The sequence below is a fragment of the Oncorhynchus mykiss genome, chromosome 13 (genome assembly GCF_057628025.1).
Source record: "Oncorhynchus mykiss isolate SJ-2025 chromosome 13, ASM5762802v1, whole genome shotgun sequence".
Classification (NCBI taxonomy): domain Eukaryota; kingdom Metazoa; phylum Chordata; class Actinopteri; order Salmoniformes; family Salmonidae; genus Oncorhynchus; species Oncorhynchus mykiss.
Window position 1 is genome coordinate 55,604,664 of NC_143034.1, and position 20,117 is coordinate 55,624,780.

Genomic DNA, 20,117 nt, shown 5'->3' on the forward strand with positions numbered 1-20,117 from the left:
ACCTGCTTTGTATAGCAAGCCACAGCCTCCTGACTCGTGAACGAGGTGGTGTACCTAATAAACTGAGTATAAGTGATCCCTTTCATTGCATTTGGACGTATTCAGGAGTAGTGATGCTACTGAAAGGTATTTCAGGAGAGTATTTAAGACAGGCAGTCAATCTGAATGTAAGATTTTCATTGGTAGATGTATCTTTGTTTTGAAAGATAAATGGGCCTTCATGGAATATGTGATGTGTCATATGATGTCCATATAACTGTTATGTTCACATATGTTGACTCATTGACTGTCTGCAATGAATTTTACTTGTGGTACGTAAATATATCTACTGTTTTACACAACTCCACCACGCTGTTATGACACACAGTTTCAGACACGTAACACGTTAACTGGGCTGGATACACAGTTCTAACCACATCCTTCCTCAATTAACTGCCACGCTGTGTGTTTATTGTCTCTCGTATATAGGCCTACTTGTTCCTTTGTGCTACAGAGACACTACTTATAGGGATATATAGATTCCTATAGTATTATGCAGTGTCATATTACGGAAGGGGTTCCCTTCCAGAAAATATCTCAAAAAGCAAAGTTACTTTTCTGATGTGTTCAAAAGTGCCTTAGCAACCATATTTCATAAAAGCACAACAATTATTCTCAGCAAAAACAAGACCCCAGAACAACTCCAACACTTAGCAGATCATACCTTATTTTATTAAACATATAAATACACATTTCAACAGGGGAAATAAACACAGTACAGGAGAGAAATATCTCTATAAAAAGTTGGATTAGAGAGACGTAAATGAGGGTCCATGAGAAGTTCTTGTTTGACTTGTTTTCGGATTTCCATCAGGCATTCTGCACATCTTGTATGGGTGAACATGACGTTTCGAACATTTCATAACACCCAGTTTGTACAGATATCATGGGGGACCAAACTGTCTACTGTTGATGGAGGAGAATGGAGACCGGGTCACCACACCACAGGAACCATAATCCCCCAACACTACTGTGTCTGGGTGTGTTAGTTACCACAACAATACTGAGGAGGAGGAGCCAGTAAACCACACAGCAGGAAACACTCATTATGGGACCACCCTCCACTCCCACCTTGTTAAAAACACAGAACTGGAAAATCACCAACCAAAACTCATGCAGTTGACAACAAACGTTCCCCTTAATAGAACACATGAGTTAATGAATGAGGTGGTGCTATGAACACCCCAAGAGGAACCACCGTTGAGGTTCTAATGTCCATCTGAAAAGATCCATGGATTTAGAACCAGAACAGACCACATGGCAGCACAGTGGAGCAGTGTCCCTTCTTTCTGGTGACATTGACAAGGGTCCACATTGGCCAGGTGGCATCTGCCCATATTGTACATTATAAAATCATCCTCACAAAGGTCACAGCTTGACAAATGTGATTTGACATGTATTCAACCAGAGGGATCGTGTGAATATGATTGTCTGAGTGAAGACGTGGCAGGCAGGCAGGCATAATGTTAAAGCATCATTTAGTGAGGGCATGAATGAATGTGACATTATTTCAGATAAAGTACCCTCTGTATACAACTGCAACCTGTTCAGACCTCCCTATTCCCTCTTTATTGTGATAATTATAATGAGAATGATGGTGAAAATGGCTACCTTTCCATCTGTCACCATTGATAGATTTGCAAATGTTCTGACATGGGCTGTTGTATGAAGAGCTCACCTATAAGTAAGACTCTGGGTTATGAAGCATTGTTCATCAGTACACTGAATCTCATATGTAAACATTGCCTGAACAATCATTTAGTCAATATTTGCACCCAACCCGTACTAAATTCATAATTCTATAGTTGACAAGACACTCAATTCATCATCAGTCAATCAGCCACTATTCTAACGGAGGGAATTACACACGTTTTGAGCACTAGTAGAGATTCTGCTAATCTGACCCATTGAAACCGACTGATTCTGCAGGGAATACATTCGGCCTCTCCCATTTAACCAGAGGTAGGACCAGTTGATCTTCTGCTAGAGGTTGTGTAGTAAATCACTGAGTTGGCCTCTACTCCCCATTGAAACCTGAAGAGGTAGCCTACTGATGGCTCACACCCATCTATGTTAGTCAAAACATTTGCAAACCAGATTAAGTTCAGTGTTGACAGATAACTGAGATCTCAATCTCGTCCCCAGACAGGTTACAGAGTTCAATGTTTTTGCACTTTGTTTCTGCTGAGCCTTTATTTACAATGGAGTTCAGAAGATGTTTCCATAATTGTCACTGAAAACCAGTTTACATTATCAGTCAAAAGAAAGTTGACTAGGCAAGCCAGTTAAGAACAAATTCTTATTTACAATGACGACCTACCCCGGCCAAACCCTAACGCGGACGACGCTGGGCCAATTGTGCGCCACCCTATGGGACTCCCAATCACGGCCGGTTGTGATACAGCCTGGAATCAAACCAGGGTCTGTAGTGACGCCTCTAGCACTGAGATGCAGTGCCTTAGACCTTTGACATCCATAGGTAGAAAATGTTCCCAAAAACAATGATAAAAATGCATCAGCCTTTAAACTGGCTTCAGGCTTCCATCAAATGATTGCATACTTTGCTGTGTCTCAACACAAACTGAATTACAGTATTAACATTTCTTTACACGTCTCCTTAAAACACCTCTGATGTGAAGGTCAGCTTTCAGACACTTTAAACCAAAGCTTTGAGTCCACACATACTGAAGAGCCCACTTCTCAGACACAACAGCATGCAGTGGAGCCACTGAGTCAGGTTTCACTAAGCTACATAGTACTTACAAAATAGACATTTTAAAAAGAGGTACATGGCTACATGAAACTTGACAAAATGGCTACAGTGTTTCTCCATGATCTGTACTATACAGATATCCATTCCACAAACAATATTGAAAACATGTTTTTTCTGGGCCATGAGATCAGCCGAGAACACAAAACCATCATCATTTGTGTTGCAGTCCCATTTTGTTTTTGTCTGCTGGTTATTGTGAAATCTGGTCACATCGCTGGAGCGTTATTGAACCCCAAGGGAGAGAAGAGTTTTGAAAAACAACCAATGATCAAGCACTTTAGCAGATCACATGGCTCCTATCCTAAGTAAGTGCTCTGCTGGGTCCAGGGCTCGACTTGCATTGACGAAGAAAGCTGCATTTCCCAGAGTCCTTTTTTTTTGGGGGGGGGGGGGGGGGGGGGGGGGGTTAGAGACTCCACCCCCTTCGTTATTCCACTTCCTCATATTGTTATTAGTGGTTCTCCCCCAGTTCTTCCCAGGCTTTGATGAGTTATGATGAAGAGAGAGAGAGGAAACCGATGTACTCCAAAGAAGACATTGTTCATAGTCATTTTAGAAAAACAGAAAGAAAGGAAGGAAAACAACAGTAGCGTGTCTTTTCCCCTTGGCCAACAAGACCCTTTAATCCTGACACCCAACCCCCCTAGTAGATTCATTAGGCTGCACATAGCCCAGCCCCACCCTATCCTCCCCAGCCCCCTCCTTCCCACACCTGGGTAGAGTCTCATCTCTGGCCATGCAGGACCGATACAACAGGGGTCTGCTGGGCGCTGCCGGGCTGGGACACAGGGGGCCACATGGGGGTCTGGTGCATGTGGTGGTGGTGCTGGTAGTGGTGGTGGTGCATGTGGTGGCCTGTGGGCGAGGAGGGGGGCAGCCAGACGGGCTGGTGTTTGGGGGGTGATGAGGCCCAGAAGGATCCGAAGCCAACTGTGGAGGAGGGGGGGGAGCAGGCCATGGACACCTGGGTGGGACCTCCGCCTCCGGAGCTCCCCGAGCAGTCTGACGCCCTCAGCTTGGAGAACATGGTAATGGTGTCGGGGAAGTTAGGCGGCGTGGCTGGGGTGTTCCTTGGAGTGCACATCTGGAAAACAGAAGACACGTGGGGTTTAAAATGAGTGACTTACATTGAGGTGAATGCAAACACTTCATTTTAACATTCTTTCCCAATGATTTGGTCCCCATGGGGTGCTTCCATTGCTGCTGCCTGCTGTGAACTCTATGTACCAATAGAAGGCATGATTGGTGAGTTCATTAAACAAATAGCCTAGACTAGTTAGTTACTGTTGTGGGAGGCAGTTCACTTGTAGACTTGGGCATTGTGTGCAGTACAACTGCTGAACATTGTGAAGACAAGGTTTCTAAACCCTGCAGCCACCTACATCCATTCACTGTGGTACACATGGCAGCTTAACATGCTGTGCAGTTGCACAAAATGTCAGATGTCCCCACTGAGGCCATGAATGACTTTGTAATTTGTAAGACTGAGTGTGGTGCCTCAGGATAAACACCCCCACCACCAACAGGGATCAGGTAGCAGGCTAGCAGCCATTACAGGACGGAGGACCTTCTTAGCATTGCAGCAGGAGGTCAGGGCTGTTTTATTTCTAACACACAGCCACGGCCCCGCTGACATGAGGGTCACGCCAGCACCCGAAATGTGGATCTAATAGTATGAAAGAGGTGTCTAAAGTTGAAAAGGTAAATTGATTAGGTCACCAAACCAGATTAGAGCCTGGGACAGGCATGGTCATAGCTAGCGAAGACACTAGACATTTTGAAAGTGGAGGGAGAAGAGTGTAGTGCAGCATACAGTATAGTATTGAGTATCGTGAGGAAGTGAGGCACAGTCTTAGTGTTGATGTGAGGTGACAGGTCTGTCAGAGTGAGCAGCAGCTGCTCCAGTTAGGAGATGGATAAGCATGGTTTCAGTCTGTCTGGGTCTGTGATGGTTGACCACACTGAAACTGCCCCTCCTGCAGGACCCAAGATGGTGATCCATACAGGGGGTTTCCTGTTTTTCTTGGGAGAGACTTGACTGAGTATTGCTTTAAGCTGTGAATTATTCAACTTGTTTGTTATGGAAATCAATAGTAAAGGAGATCTTAAAATATTACTTATCTAGTCAAGTGATCAAATTTAGCTATAAAGCAATGAAGTCGACTGAGAAGCACTACAGCTGCTTAGACTGTCCAGATGCAGCTGTAAGGCTAACTATAAGGCTTGGTCCTAGTGAAGCAGTGAGTAGGTAGACAGAACAATAACAATGACAACCGTCTGCTGGGCAGTGTTTAGCTACAGTGCTGTGCTGGGAGGGTGGGGCTAGGGCCCTGTCTAGCAGGTTCAGCTGAGAGGAAGGGCAGGTCTGGACTGGACCCCATCTGCCGCCCACCGTTACACAAAACACATACACACATTCACAAGGGAGTTTGAACACTACGTACTTTCAAGTTACAACTGTTGCGATATCATCCTTAATGTTTACAATAGTGGTACAGCTAGTAATAGTATTAGTGGTAGTGGTGATACTAGTAGTGGTAGTGGTGTTAATAGTAGTGGTGATAATAGCAGTGGTAATGGTGATAATAGTAGTGATGATATTAGTAGTAGTGGTAGTTGTGGTAGCGGTGATAATAGTAGTGGTAGTGGTGACAATAGTAGTAGTGGTAGTAATAATAGTAGTGGTGATAATAGTAGTGGTGATAATAGTAGTGGTAGGGCTAATAGTAGTAGGGATAATAGTAGTGGTTATAATAGTAGTGACAGTGATAATAGTAGTAGTGGTGGTGATAATAGTAGTGGTAGGGATAATAGTAGTAGTAGTGATAATAGTAGTGGTAGTAGTAGTAGGGATAATAGTAGTGGTAGTGATAATAGTAGTGGTAGTAGAGGTAATGATAATAGTAGTAGTAGTAGTGGTAGTGATAATAAAAGTAGTAGTAGTAGTAGTAGTAGTAGTAGTAGTAGGGGTAATAGTAGTGGTAGTGATAATAGTAGTGGAGGTAATAATAGTAGTAGTGGTAATAGTTGTGGTGATAATAGTAGTGGTGGTAATAATAGTAGTAGTGCTAATAGTAGCAGTGATAATAGTAGTAGTAGTAGTGATAATAGTAGTGGTAAGGATAATAGTAGTGGTGGTAATAATAGTAGTGGTAGGGATAATAGTAGTAGGGATAATAGTAGTGACAGCGATAATAGTAGTAGTGGTGGTGATAATAGTAGTAGTGATAATAGTAGTAGGGGTAGTGATAATAGTAGTGGTGATAATAGTAGTGTAATGGTGATAATAGTAGTGGTAGAGATAATAGTAGTGGTAATATTAGTAGTGGTAGGGATAATAGTAGTAGTAATACAAGTAGTGGTAGGGATAATAGTAGTAGTAGTAGTAGTAGTAGTAGTAGTAGTGATAATAGTAGTGGTAGTAGGGGTAATAGTAGTGGTAGTGATAATAGTAGAAGTGATAATAGTAGTAGTAGGGGTAATAGTAGTGGAGGTAATAATAGTAGTAGTGGTAGTGATAATAGTAATAATAGTAGTAGTAGGGTAAAAGTAGTGGTAGTGATAATAGTAGTGGTAGTGATAGTTGTGGTAGTGATAATAATAGTAGTAGTAGTAGTAGTAGTAGGGATAATAGTAGTAGTGGTAGGGATAATAGTAGTAGTAATACAAGTAGTGGTAGGGATAATAGTAATAGTAGTAGTAGTAGTAGTAGTAGTAGTAGTAGTAGTGATAATAGTAGTGGTAGTGATAATAGTAATGGAGGTAATAATAGTAGTATTAGGGATAATAGTAGTGGTTATAATAGTAGTGACAGTGATAATAGTAGTAGTGGTGGTGATAATAGTAGTGGTAGGGATAATAGTAGTAGTAGTGATAATAGTAGTGGTAGTGATAATAGTAGTGGTAGTAGAGGTAATGATAATAGTAGTAGTAGTAGTGGTAGTGATAATAAAAGTAGTAGTGGTAGTGATAATAGTAATAATAGTAGTAGTAGGGTAAAAGTAGTGGTAGTGATAATAGTAGTGGTAGTGATAGTTGTGGTAGTGATAATAATAATAGTAGTAGTAGTAGTAGTAGTAGTAGTAGGGATAATAGTAGTAGTGGTAGGGATAATAGTAGTAGTAATACAAGTAGTGGTAGGGATAATAGTAATAGTAGTAGTAGTAGTAGTAGTAGTAGTAGTGATAATAGTAGTGGTAGTGATAATAGTAATGGAGGTAATAATAGTAGTATTAGGGATAATAGTAGTGGTAGTGATAATAGTAGTGGAGGTAATAATAGTAGTAGTGGTAGTGATAATAGTAGTAGTATTAGTGGGGTAAAAGTAGTGATAATAGTAGTGGCAGTGATAGTTGTGGTAGTGATAATAGTAGTAGTAGTAGTAGTAGTAGTAGTGATAATAGTAGTGGTAGTAGGGGTAATAGTAGTGGTAGTGATAATAGTAGTAGTAGTAGTAGAAGTGATAATAGTAGTAGTAGGGGTAATAGTAGTGGAGGTAGTGATAATAGTAATAGTAGTAGTAGTAGGGTAAAAGTAGTGGTAGTGATAATAGTAGTGGTAGTGATAGTTGTGGTAGTGATAATAGTAGTAGTAGTAGTAGTAGTAGTAGTAGTAGGGATAATAGTAGTAGTGGTAGGGATAATAGTAGTAGTAATACAAGTAGTGGTAGGGATAATAGTAGTAGTAGTAGTAGTAGTAGTAGTAGTAGGGATAATAGTAGTGGTAGTAGGGGTAATAGTAGTGGTAGTGATAATAGTAGTAGTAGTAGAAGTGATAATAGTAGTGGTAGTGATAATAGTAGTGGTAGTGATAATAGTAGTGGAGGTAATAATAGTAGTATTAGGGATAATAGTAGTGGTAGTGATAATAGTAGTGGAGGTAATAATAGTAGTAGTGGTAGTGATAATAGTAGTAGTATTAGTAGGGTAAAAGTAGTGGTAGTGATAATAGTAGTGGCAGTGATAGTAGTGGTGGTGATAATAGTAGTGGTCGTGATAATAGTAGTGGCAGTGATAGTAGTGGTGGTGATAATAGTAGTAGTAGGGATACTAGTAGTGATGGTAATAGTAGTAGTAGTAGTAGTAGGGTTAATAGCAGTGGTAGTGATAATAGTAGTGGTCGTGATAATAGTAGTGGCAGTGATAGTAGTGGTGGTGATAATAGATGGTAATGGCAGTAGTAGTAGTAATAGCAATAGGGATAACAGTAATGTTTTTTTTTTTTTCAAAATATATATTTTTATTTCACCTTCATTTAACCAGGTAGGCTAGTTGAGAACAAGTTCTCATTTATAGAGTAAACAATAAACAAGTCAATAACACAGTAGAAAAAAAAAAAAAAAAGAGAGGCTATATACATTGTGTGCAAAAGGCATGAGGAGGTAGGCGAATAGTTACAATTTTGCAGATTAACATTGGAGTGATACATGATCAGATGGTCATGTGCAGGTAGAGATACTGGTGTGCAAAAGAGCAGAAAAGTAAATAAATATAAACAGTATGGGGCTGAGGTAGGTAAATTGGGTGGGCTATTTACCGATAGACTATGTACAGCTGCAGCGATCGGTTAGCTGCTCAGATAACAGATGTTTGAAGTTGGTGAGGGAGATAAAAGTCTCCAACTTCAGCGATTTTTGCAATTCGTTCCAGTCACAGGCAGCAGAGAACTGGAACGAAAGGCGGCCAAATGTGGTGTTGGCTTTAGGGATGATCAGTGAGATACAGTAGTGGTAGTAATAGTAGTGGTAGTAATAATAGTAGTAGTAGGGATAATAGTAGTGGCAGGGATAATAGTAGTGGTAGTTGTGATAATAGTAGTAGTAGTAGTGGTAATAGTAGTGGATAATAGCAGTGGTGGTAATAGTAGTGGTAGTAATAATAGTAGTGGTAATAGTAGTAGTAGTGGTGGTGATAGTAGCAGTAGTGGTGGTGATAATAGTAGTGGTAGTGATAATAGTAGTAGTAGTAGGGATAATAGTAGTGGTGGTAATAGTAGTGGTAGTAATAATAGTAGTGGTAGTGATAATAGTAGTAGTAGTAGTGATAATAGTAGTGGTAGGGATAATAGCAGTTGTAGTAGTAGTAGTAGTGGTGATAATAGTAGTGTTAGGGATAATAGTAGTAGTAGGGATAATAGTAGTAGTAGTGGTGATAATAGTAGTGTTAGGGATAATAGTAGTAGTAGGGATAATAGTAGTAGTAGTAGTAGTAGTGGTGATAATAGTAGTGTTAGGGATAATAGTAGTAGTAGGGATAATAGTAGTAGTAGTAGTAGTAATAGTAGTAGTAGTAGTAGTGATAATAGTAGTGGTAGTGATAATAGTAGTAGTAGTAATAGTAGTGGTCGTGATAATAGTAGTAGTAGTAGTAGTAGTAGTAGTAGCAGTAGTAGTAGTAGTAGTAGTAGGGATAATAGTAGTGGTAGTGATAATAGTAGTAGTAGTAGTAGTAGTAGTAGTAGTAGGGATAATAGTAGTGGTAGTGATAATAGTAGTAGTAGTAGCAGTAGTAGTAGTAGTAGCAGTAGTAGTAGTAGTAGTAGTAGGGATAATAGTAGTGGTAGTGATAATAGTAGTAGTAGTAGTGATAATAGTAGTGGTAGTGATAGTAGTAGTAGTAGTAGTAGGGATAATAGTAGTGGTAGTAGTAGTAGTAGTAGGGATAATAGTAGTAGTAGTAGGGGTAATAGTAGTGGTAGTGATAATAGTAGTAGTAGTGATAATAGTAGTGGTAGTGATAATAGTAGTGGTAGTGATAATAGTAGTGGTCGTGATAATAGTAGTAGTAGTCGTGATAATAGTAGTAGTAGTAGTAGTAGTAGTGATAATAGTAGTAGTAGGGATAATAGTAGTGGTAGTGATAGTAGTGGTAGTAGGGGTAATAGTAGTAGTAGTGATAATAGTAGTAGTAGGGGTAATAGTAGTGGTAGTGATAATAGTAGTGGTAGTGATAATAGTAGTAGTATTAGTAGTAGTAGTAGGGGTAATAGTAGTGGTCGTGATAATAGTAGTAGTAGTAGTAGTAGTAGGGATAATAGTAGTGGTAGTGATAATAGTAGTAGTAGTAGTAGTAGGGATAATAGTAGTGGTAGTGATAGTAGTAGTAGTAGTAGTGGGGATAATAGTAGTGGTAGTGATAATAGTAGTAGTAGTAGTAGTAGGGATAATAGTAGTGGTAGTAATAATAGTAGTGGTAGTGATAATAGTAGTGGTCGTGATAATAGTAGTAGTAGTCGTGATAATAGTAGTAGTAGTAGTAGTAGTAGTGATAATAGTAGTAGTAGGGATAATAGTAGTGGTAGTGATAGTAGTGGTAGTGATAATAGTAGTGGTAGTAGGGGTAATAGTAGTAGTAGTGATAATAGTAGTAGTAGGGGTAATAGTAGTGGTAGTGATAATAGTAGTAGTAGTAGTAGTAGGGATAATAGTAGTGGTAGTGATAATAGTAGTAGTAGTAGTAGTAGGGATAATAGTAGTGGTAGTGATAATAGTAGTAGTAGTAGTAGGGATAATAGTAGTGGTAGTGATAATAGTAGTAGTAGTAGTAGTAGTAGTAGTAGTAGGGATAATAGTAGTGGTAGTGATAATAGTAGTAGTAGGGATAATAGTAGTGGTAGTGATAATAGTAGTAGTAGTAGTAGGGATAATAGTAGTGGTAGTGATAGTAGTAGTAGTAGTAGTAGTAGTAGTAGTAGTAGTAGTAGTAGTAGTAGGGGTAATAGTAGTGGTAGTGATAATAGTAGTAGTAGTAGTAGGGATAATAGTAGTGGTAGTGATAATAGTAGTGGTAGTGATAGTAGTAGTGGTAGTGATAGTAGTAGTGGTAGTTGTAGTAGTGATAATAGTAGTGGTAGTGATAATAGTAGTGGTAGTAGTGATAATAGTAGTGGTAGTAGTGATAATAGTAGTGGTAGTGCTACTACTACTACCACCACGACTACCACCATCACCGCCACCACCACCGCCACGACTACCAAAACCACCACTACGACTACCGCAACCACTACGACTACCGCCGCCACTACGACTACCGCCGCCACTACGACTACCGCCGCCACTACGACTACCGCCGCCACTACGACTACCGCCGCCACTACGACTACCGCCGCCACTACGACTACCGCCGCCACTACGACTACCGCCGCCACTACGACTACCACCGCCACTACGACTACCGCCGCCACTACGACTACCGCCACCACTACGACTACCGCCGCCACTACGACTACCACCGCCACTACGACTACCACCGCCACTACGACTACCACCGCCGCGACTACCACCACCACGACTAAGAAAGCCACCACCACGACTACCAAAACCACCACTACGACTACCACTACCATGACAACCACCACGACTCCCACCAGTCCACCACCACTAGAGTGCATTACCCACTTTCCATGAATTACATTATGTACAGAGTAATGAAAAGAAACAATGTCATTCACCTGGTTGTGGCTTCTATTCATCAGATTGAGTACATATTAAATTGACAAAGGACTGTCATCCTCTCTAGGACTTACTTATTATGACTTGTTTTCTCAGGTCAAGTACTAGGTCTAATTAAATAAATAAAAACCCTGCCCCATGTTTACAACAAGCAATTTAACCCTGGATGTCAAGTGGTTGTGGAAATGTGACCCTTCTCTGTTAGGTTTAAGGCTATAAGAGTCCCTTACATATACACATCTTTGTTCTCCATTTATAGTCAATAGTGTTTGATCGAGGGCAGTGTTGTGTACATTATTGTTGCTACACGGAGCTCTTTCTTCCCCACACCCACTGTTTCCCCTGTGGCTCCCCCAGGCCCCAAGAAGAGTGCAGGGCAGCCTAAAGAGAGAGGGGGAAGGACTAACACCCACAATACATGGAGATGACTTGCAGCTGCTGATGACTGCCTCTCCACACTCTCTCTATCCTTTAACAGCCCTTCCTCCTCCTCTGTAGCAGATAGCTCTCTTACAACACACACACACACACACACACACACACACACACACACACACACACACACAATGATGTAATGGCTGCACCGAAAATAATAACAAACCCTGGCCCCCGCTACTCACACACTTCCTCTCTCTCAAGCTCGAACATGCTCCTCCCACCCAAGAGGAAGGGAAAAAGAGAGAGAAAACCAAAACAGTGTTGTAGCAGCAGAGCAGCAACAGACAGATGATCAGAGGAGATGGCTGGGTTCAGTATGCACGTCAACACTGCATGCTCACAGCACAGCCTCCATGTGGTAAACATTACATTTCCAGCTTGCCGCTCCAGGGCTTTTACTGGTCAGTTGAAGCAGAAATGGTTTCATGCACGGACCACATGATCACTATAGCCGTTAGGGAATAGCATTGCGTAAATTGGACAGGAGCCAGCCTTGTGCCATTGCTTTCATCGTGGTTAAAGCTATTTCGACCCAGCTACTTCGCTGTGCAACGGAGTTGTCATGCAATACATGTTGAAGGAAAAGGTTTCAAAATATTGTGTAAGGTTTAAGAATTCATGATATGAAACGTATGTTGCACTAAAAAGCATGGTGCCGGTCCATGTGGCAGTATATCTTAAGTAAGCTTACCCTAAAAGGCTTGGGCAGTGTTGAAAACCAATAAGCACTGTGGAGTAGTACAGCAGGATGTAGACTTTACTACTCAGGAGCGATAACTCCAGTGATGTCACTCTGCCAGACACAGCTGTACTACTATGCCCATGGCTCTAGTCCTGTCCTGTTGGTGAATCTGTCCCTCTGTCTGTCTGACTGAAGAGGAGGAGCAGACTGGCCTGGTCACTGACGCTGCAGCCATACCGTAAATTAGCTCCCTGAACACACTGACAGAATGTAATACATGCTTTAGGCCCTTTTTTCTTTTTTAAGGGGAACAAAATGCACTTACCATCTGGTGGTGGTGACTGGGGATGTTGGCCTCCTGGAAAAAGGAGCTTAAGGCTGTCTGTGGAGGGAGAGAGAGAGAGACAGAACGAGGGGAAGAGAGGAAATTGTCTGTGAGAACATTGTGAGCACTTGAACTGCCATTTGCGGTAAGATGGGCATTTGACCTTTGACTGTTCAAGTACTCGCACAATTTTTTTCTGAATATTTGGGAGGAAAAAAATACTTTTAGAACACAAGGCCCACACTGGAAAAAATGTGTGCAGTTAGCTATGCCAACAGTGTGCAACAAAGCGTAATTTATCATAACCAGTGAAGATAACGAATCGTAATTGCTAAATTGCCTCATTATTACACTGAGTGTACAAAAACATTAAGAACACTTTTCTAATATTGAGTTACGAATGATCCCCCCCATCCCCTTTGCCCTCAGAACAGCCTCAATTCATCGGGGCATGGACTCTACTAGGTGTCGAAAGTGTTCCACAGGGACGCTGGCCCATGTTGACTCCAATGCTTCCCACAGTTGTGTCAAGTTGGCTGGATGTCCTTTGGGTGGTAGACCATTCTTGATACGGCCGGGAAACTGTTGAACACGTAAAAACCCACCAGCGTTGCAGTTCTTGACACAAACCGTCTCAATTGTCTCCGGGCTTAAAAAAACGTATCTAACATGTCTCCTCTCCTTCATCTACACTGATTGAAATGGATTTAACAGGTGATATCAATTAGGGATCATAGCGTTCACTTGGATTCATCTGGTCAGAGCAGGTGTTCATAATGCTTTGTACACTCAGTGTATATTCAATCAATTAAAAAACAAGTGCCATTTAAGATACATTTACTAAACCTGTAATATCAACTGGTTGTATTATATATTGGAACTCAATCTTCAAAAAGATAGTAACCAAAGCAGTGTGGCACTTCTTGTAGAAGCCTATAAGCTGTGCAATGGCATAGCCTTGTTTTGTTAATTTAGCAGACAAGACTCTAATTTCCCGAGCCCTTATCAGTCAAGACACATCTATTTTATAGTAGCAGTTAAGAGCGTTGGGCCAGTAACCGAAACGTGGCTGGTTCGAATCCCGAGCTGACTTGGTGAAAAAAAATATGTCCATGTGCCCATGAGCAAGACACTTAACCGTAATTGCTCTGGATAAGAGCGTCTGCTAAATGACAAAAATTTTAAAATGTAACATAACAGAATAAAATAGAACCGAATAGTACAAAGTGATGCACATCTGAGCATTTGAAACTGGGTTACAAACCAAAATATGTATTTATTTTTTTCGGATATACACAGTTGTCTTGTTTATTCTGCCTGTTCTTTGGAATTTTCTAAATGGAATAACAATTTCACTTTGAACACTGCAAGGGGATGAATGATGACCATGACATCTTTGGTGAGTAGGCTTAGGCTTAATGATTCTGATGAAACTACGCTCTGTCTTTATCAAACTAATGTTATAGCATATTTCAGAATAGAACCCGTCTATGTTTACGGGGGTTATATATAGCCACGGCTAACCAATTCTAAAATGGCACTAGCAGTTCACAAAGTGGGGTAGTCACAGCCAAAAGGTCAAGCTCCCGAGTGTGCTAGAGTGTGCTCATCTCAGTGCTAGAGGCGTCACTACAGACCCTGGTTCAATTCCAGGCTGTATCACAACCGGCTGTGATTTGGATTTGGAGTCCCATAGGGCGGTGCACAATTGGCCCAGCGTCGTCCGGGTTAGGCCGTCATTGTAAATAAGAATTTGTTATTAACTGACTTGCCTAGTTAAATAAAGGTTAAATAAAAATAAACCCTGCTTGTTTCTACAATGTCCGTATAGCCAATTTTGACTTTGTGGTAACTAGTGACAACTGCAAAGTATCATATTAAAGCGGTAAATTACACAATTATTCCAAAATTGCAGGACATTGTTGGAACACATATTTCCCTACTTCCGCCAACCAGTCCATTTTGAATTTGTGATAAAACACTACATTTGGCAAGGAATGTATCTTGTGTATCCCATCAGTTAGATCTGTTTTTATAGACATTTATTTCTGTAGGCCTAACGGGAGCTTCTGTATCCCATCAGTTAGATCTGTTTTTATAGACATTTATTTCTGTAGGCCTAACGGGAGCTTGTGTGAGCACTCAACACGAGTGTGTAGAGGGAGCGGTCAGAACACAACTGAGTGAGTGAGACAAGGAGGGTAAAAGGAATTTAGGGAGCAAAACTGTGTGATGCTTGGCCTGGTTTCTTTTTTTGTGTTATGTAAATGCACATGTACAAATTGAACATTAGAGTCAAAGCAAATGAACATCGTCTTCAATAAACAAAAAATTGGACCAAATAGTTTTACAATATAAAAAAATTATTATCTCTGGTTAAAGATTGAGTTTTGACATCCGTTCCAGGACTCACGCCCATCCTTAGTTTGCGGACCACAAAACAGTAGTAACACATTTCACCTTCCAATCCGCTCACTGTGGAGAGCCTGAGCCCCATCCCCCTCTGCTAGCATCGGCCTATGGGTCAGTTGGTATGAGTAGATCACATGACTCTGGGGTTAAAACTATTATCCTCCACTTTCTAAAACAGGGTTTGTAAACCACGCAGAGAGAGAGGCAGTGGCAGACAGGCTAATGGCTCAGTGAGAATGTACACAATACACAAGCTTGTTTAAAATGATCATTAGCATGGAAAAGAAAACCGCTAGTAGCCTAGTACTGTTCCTTTACCTAAAACTAGTGTTACAACTCAGTGACATGTAAACAGTTTAGGCTATATAAACCACCGTGAATAGGGTATGTGCTATATTCTCAGGGACAATTAATATAGGCCACAACAAAACCTTGTTTGTGACAGCCTTCCTCTGACGGGCTATGAGGAAACACAATGTAAACAAGTAGTCCTACTTTCAGTTGCTGCCCTTAAAACACAAACAAGGAAGTCCATAGGCTACTTCTATTGTTTCACTCTGTTGTGAACACAAAGGCCAGCCTGGTAAGGACACCATAGCCCGGAAACAAAAATACACTCATACCAAAACATATCCTTAGTAGTTTATCAGATTTTATTGCAAGATACCGGTTTTATGATTCACGTAGTCTGACTGGCCCATGATTCATGTTCTTTTTAAGAGGTGGAAAATTGACAAATGCGGTGTCATTCCTTTGTATACAAATCGCCTCAAATATGAACATGTCTTAGTGACTGGATTAAAATAATTGCATGCAGCCTACTACTAAAATGACAGCATGTCTAGCTAAACCTTAGTGCCTTGCTTAGCCTCCATTTCCTTTCACTAGAATCTCTCTTTGCGAACACTTCAATGAATGTGTGGTTTCCCCTCACGGCTGAAGTCGACCCCTCCCCCACAAACCATGCTCTGTGGTTGTTTGACAACAGCAGCAGTAGTGCAGGAATGTCTGCTGCTCAACGTGACACACATATCAACATGAATGTGCTGCACTGCCATTGTCTACCAGGCTGCTGGGATCCCACTGTTCTTTGTCTATTTATGTTTTTTAATGTTAAATGTGTTTCTGTGTACATCCAAGACCATCAACAACGGTTCCGTTTCACACACAAATAATGTAGATTACAAACACACAGTGCAACACCATATCTAAGAGCATCGGCATAAAGGTTTCAGAACTGCTCATGGGCTTTAAGTGAGAGCATCCATTACCTTACGGAGCAGAGAACCTAGCAATGGAGCAGAAAACCTAGCAATGGAGCAGAGAACCTAGCAATGGAGCAGAGAACCTAGCAATGGAGCAGAGAACCTAGCAATGGAGCAGAGAACCTAGCAATGGAGCAGAAAACCTAGCAATGGAGCAGAGAACCTAGCAATGGAGCAGAGAACCTAGCAATGGAGCAGAGAACCTAGCAATGGAGCAGAGAACCTAGCAATGGAGCAGAGAACCTAGCAATGGAGCAGAGAACCTAGCAATGGAGCAGAGAACCTAGCAATGGAGCAGAGAACCTAGCAATGGAGCAGAGAAGAGTCATGACAGTGTTTCTTATGTAACATGACTGACAGAACACTGCAATGAAGCCCAGCACTAGGCCTATATAAAAGCACAAGACTTGAACAGGCGTCTAATTGAGGGCACAGCAAACAATAACATGTTTTAAACAACAGCCTGAAATAGGACAAATATAGGTGAACACAAAAGAATACTTAGGGTGATACGGAAGAGTGCAGAAGAAAGAAGTGCATTAATAATGGTGTAGTAACAGGGATAATGAGGCTGAGTTAGGGGCTGTGCCCTGAGGGAGTGACAGAGTACGGAACATGCCCATGAACACGACGACACAGCCTGCCCTGCAGCCAGGAGCCATGAGCAGACACGACAACACAGCCTGCTCTGCAGCCAGGAGCCATGAGCAGACACGATGACACTGCCTGCCCTGCAGCCAGGAGCCATGAGCAGACACAGCCTGCCCTGCAGCCAGGAGCCATGAGTGGACATGACAACACAAAGAAATTCAATTAAGTAATAAAAGGCTAACATTTTGAGATTGTATTATAAATAAATATTTTATATAGAGAGACTCTACATATACACATACAGTATATACAATATGTATACACAATATATACACAGAGAGCACAAAACATTAGGAGCACCCCCTTTGTCCTCAGAATAGCCTCAATTCGTTGGGGCTTGGACTCTACAAGGTGTCGAAAGTGTTCCACAGGGTTGCTGGTCCATGTTGACTCCAATGTCTCCTACAGTTGTGTTAAGTTGCATGTATGTCCTTTGGGTGGTGGACCATTCCCGATACACACAGGAAACTATTGAGGATGAAAAACCCAGCCGCATTGCAGACACACTTAAACCGGTGCGCCTGGCACCTACTACCATACCCCATTCAAAGGCACTTAAATATTTTGTCTTGCCCATTCACCCTCTGAATGGCACACATGCACAATGTCTCACTTGTCTCAAGGCTTAAAAATCCTTCTTTAACCTGTCTCCTCCACTTCTTCTACACTGATTGAAGTGGATTTAACAAGTAACATTAATAAGGAATCATAGCTTTCACCTGGTCAGTCTGTCATGGAAAGAGCAGGTGTTCCTAATATTTTGACCCTCAATTTCCTTAGCCAACAGCACCTGGGGGAGCTCAGCCCAGCCATAAGTAACTAGCCCTTTGACCTTGAGCCGGACAGGTTGCCCAGAGGAGGCTAAGTTGTCTCTGCAATGCATCTGCTCCAATCAAGCTACAGGCTGACTCTGCTCTCAGAAGCTTGGGTGGAGCTGAGCAGCCTCCTCAGCCCCTTCAAACCACCTGGCCCAGCCACTTCTGCTCACGTGTAAGCACTAACAAAAGCTTGGCCATTAGACAGAGCGGAGGTGTGTTTGGGAAACCATCTGGAAGCAGAGGCCTGAAGCCTCAGATCTTCTCAGCATCTCTCTGTTGTCCATACTTAGGGCCCTGTTGAATATTTCAAACCAGTGGCCAGCTGAGCTCTTCAAACAGGAGCAGATATACTATACTTTGCATACTTTTCATTATACATTACTCTAGGGTGTGCTTCAACATGAACTGGATTTTTCTTTCATATCATGTAGTTAATTATTTATTCACTAAAAACGTATGTTACTATTACGCTCATTCAAATTACAATTCCACCTTGCTGCTCTGGCTGAAGCCATGATTGAAAAGGGTCACGCTGTGTGTCAGCTTAGAAGAAACTCATAGCTTAGAAGAAGCTCATACGGTGTGCATCTCTGAGCCAGGACTAGAAGTACTGGATATGAACAACTGGAAGGATAAGGCACTGTAATCTGCCTAAAGATAGATATCCCCTATGAATACTCCTGGACAAGAGTACGGTCAATCCAGGAGGTCCGCTGTGTCACCTTTCCCTAACCTTGTTCAACAAGCAATCATAAACACAATGTTCTTTAAATGTGTGTTTATTGGTGCACTACTCTTACGCAGCCAAATATGGAAAGTAATAACTAGTAGAAGCTTGTTCCAAAATTGGAAGTGTGTTTTGACTGGTCATAAATCATACCAGTTGGGAATGAGGTATGAATTGCTGTGTGTGCTAGCTGTGTAACATACATGCTATTACACTAAATAGCCTAAACATTTTCAGAGCAGCAGCAATATTCAAAAAACAAAGGCAAAATTTGAGACACCTTTTACTTACTACAACAATGGGGTCTGGACAGGAAGAGCCTCTGCGTGTTTGGTGGTGTCAAGTCAAGAATGTAAACAAAGTTAACCTTATGGATTCAAAAACCTCAACCAGGTATTTTCTTTCTGGACACACCTATTCAGACGCTCTCTGGATGGCTAGTTAGTTAGTTACCAAAAGCCGGTTGCACTATTACTGTATCTAGTTAAATTAGACGTTCGAGATTGATTATGTTCAAATGGCATTGAAAGAAATCAGATCACACTACTATCATCTGCAACCATGGCTAGTTAGATAATGCAAATTTATATTGAATAGGGTCTAAATGAAAAACCTAAAATAAAATAACCAACATATATCAAAACAATAACGTTAGCAGCGTCAATTTCCCATCTAGTTAACGTTAACTGGTGTGAACAGTCAAAGTAGAAATTCGATGGCAAACACCGCATTTCCTAATGTTAGACCAGGTCTTCCGGATTATCCGTCGTATGACTGGGTTTATTTACATGGTTGTAAAAAAAAATCGCCATTCTCTAATTTCGGAGAACTTCTCATTATTTGCCTTTGTTAGCTAGCTAAAGTGGCTAGTTAGCTGCATCGCTATGAAACCAACATATAAACACATACCTCGAATTGCCAGTGAGCCGCTTGAAGAAGCTGCTTCGCTTGATCAGCAGCACAACCAGCAGTCAAAACAAACTGGTTGATCATCACTTGATGCCTGAGTTCGTCCATATTCACCGACATAACCGCTGTTCACCCCACCTCAGTTATTTTATCGTTGAAACCTAGGAAAACAAAGCCTCGAAATGTCGAAATCAATCGCTCAAACCTGACCCTCCTTACCACGCTCTACCCTCGCCTTCCAGTAACAACAAATATGTCCATGTCATCACCAACAACAAAGCCAAGCACAACTGCTGATTGGATAAACAAGTCAGCAAGATTGTACGGGCTGGTACACCATTGGCTATCACGCGAGCCAGCAAGCCGTTGGAGTAAAGCAATTGCAGGGTACATATATTCATGGTTTGGATACCAGAGGATGAGTAAATCACACCTATTGGCTTATTTCTATAAGAAGGTATATGAGGGTCGTTCAATAATTGGTCAATTTAGAGATAACCTATTGAAAAGGTCCAGGTTTGGTATTTCTAATTGTAAATATTTACAGCAACGTTATGATGGCTGTCTTTGTGCCAGACCAAACAGTCAGAGACATATTGTACTGGTTACAATATAGGCACGTTTCAAAT

At 41.3% G+C, this 20,117-nt stretch overlaps 1 protein-coding gene across 1 annotated transcript; it reads right to left on the bottom strand.

Moving 5' to 3' along the window:
* Nucleotides 1-689: 689 nt before the first annotated feature.
* LOC110486586 (UBA-like domain-containing protein 2) lies at nucleotides 690-19,866 on the bottom strand. The gene is made up of 3 exons (XM_021558299.3): nucleotides 19,489-19,866; nucleotides 12,707-12,763; nucleotides 690-3,896 (listed from the first exon to the last, which is right to left on the bottom strand). The coding sequence occupies exons 1-3, from the start codon at nucleotides 19,606-19,608 to the stop codon at nucleotides 3,537-3,539; spliced, it is 537 nt and encodes a 178-aa protein (XP_021413974.3). The 5' UTR covers nucleotides 19,609-19,866; the 3' UTR covers nucleotides 690-3,536.
* Between the last annotated feature and the right edge of the window lie 251 nt (nucleotides 19,867-20,117).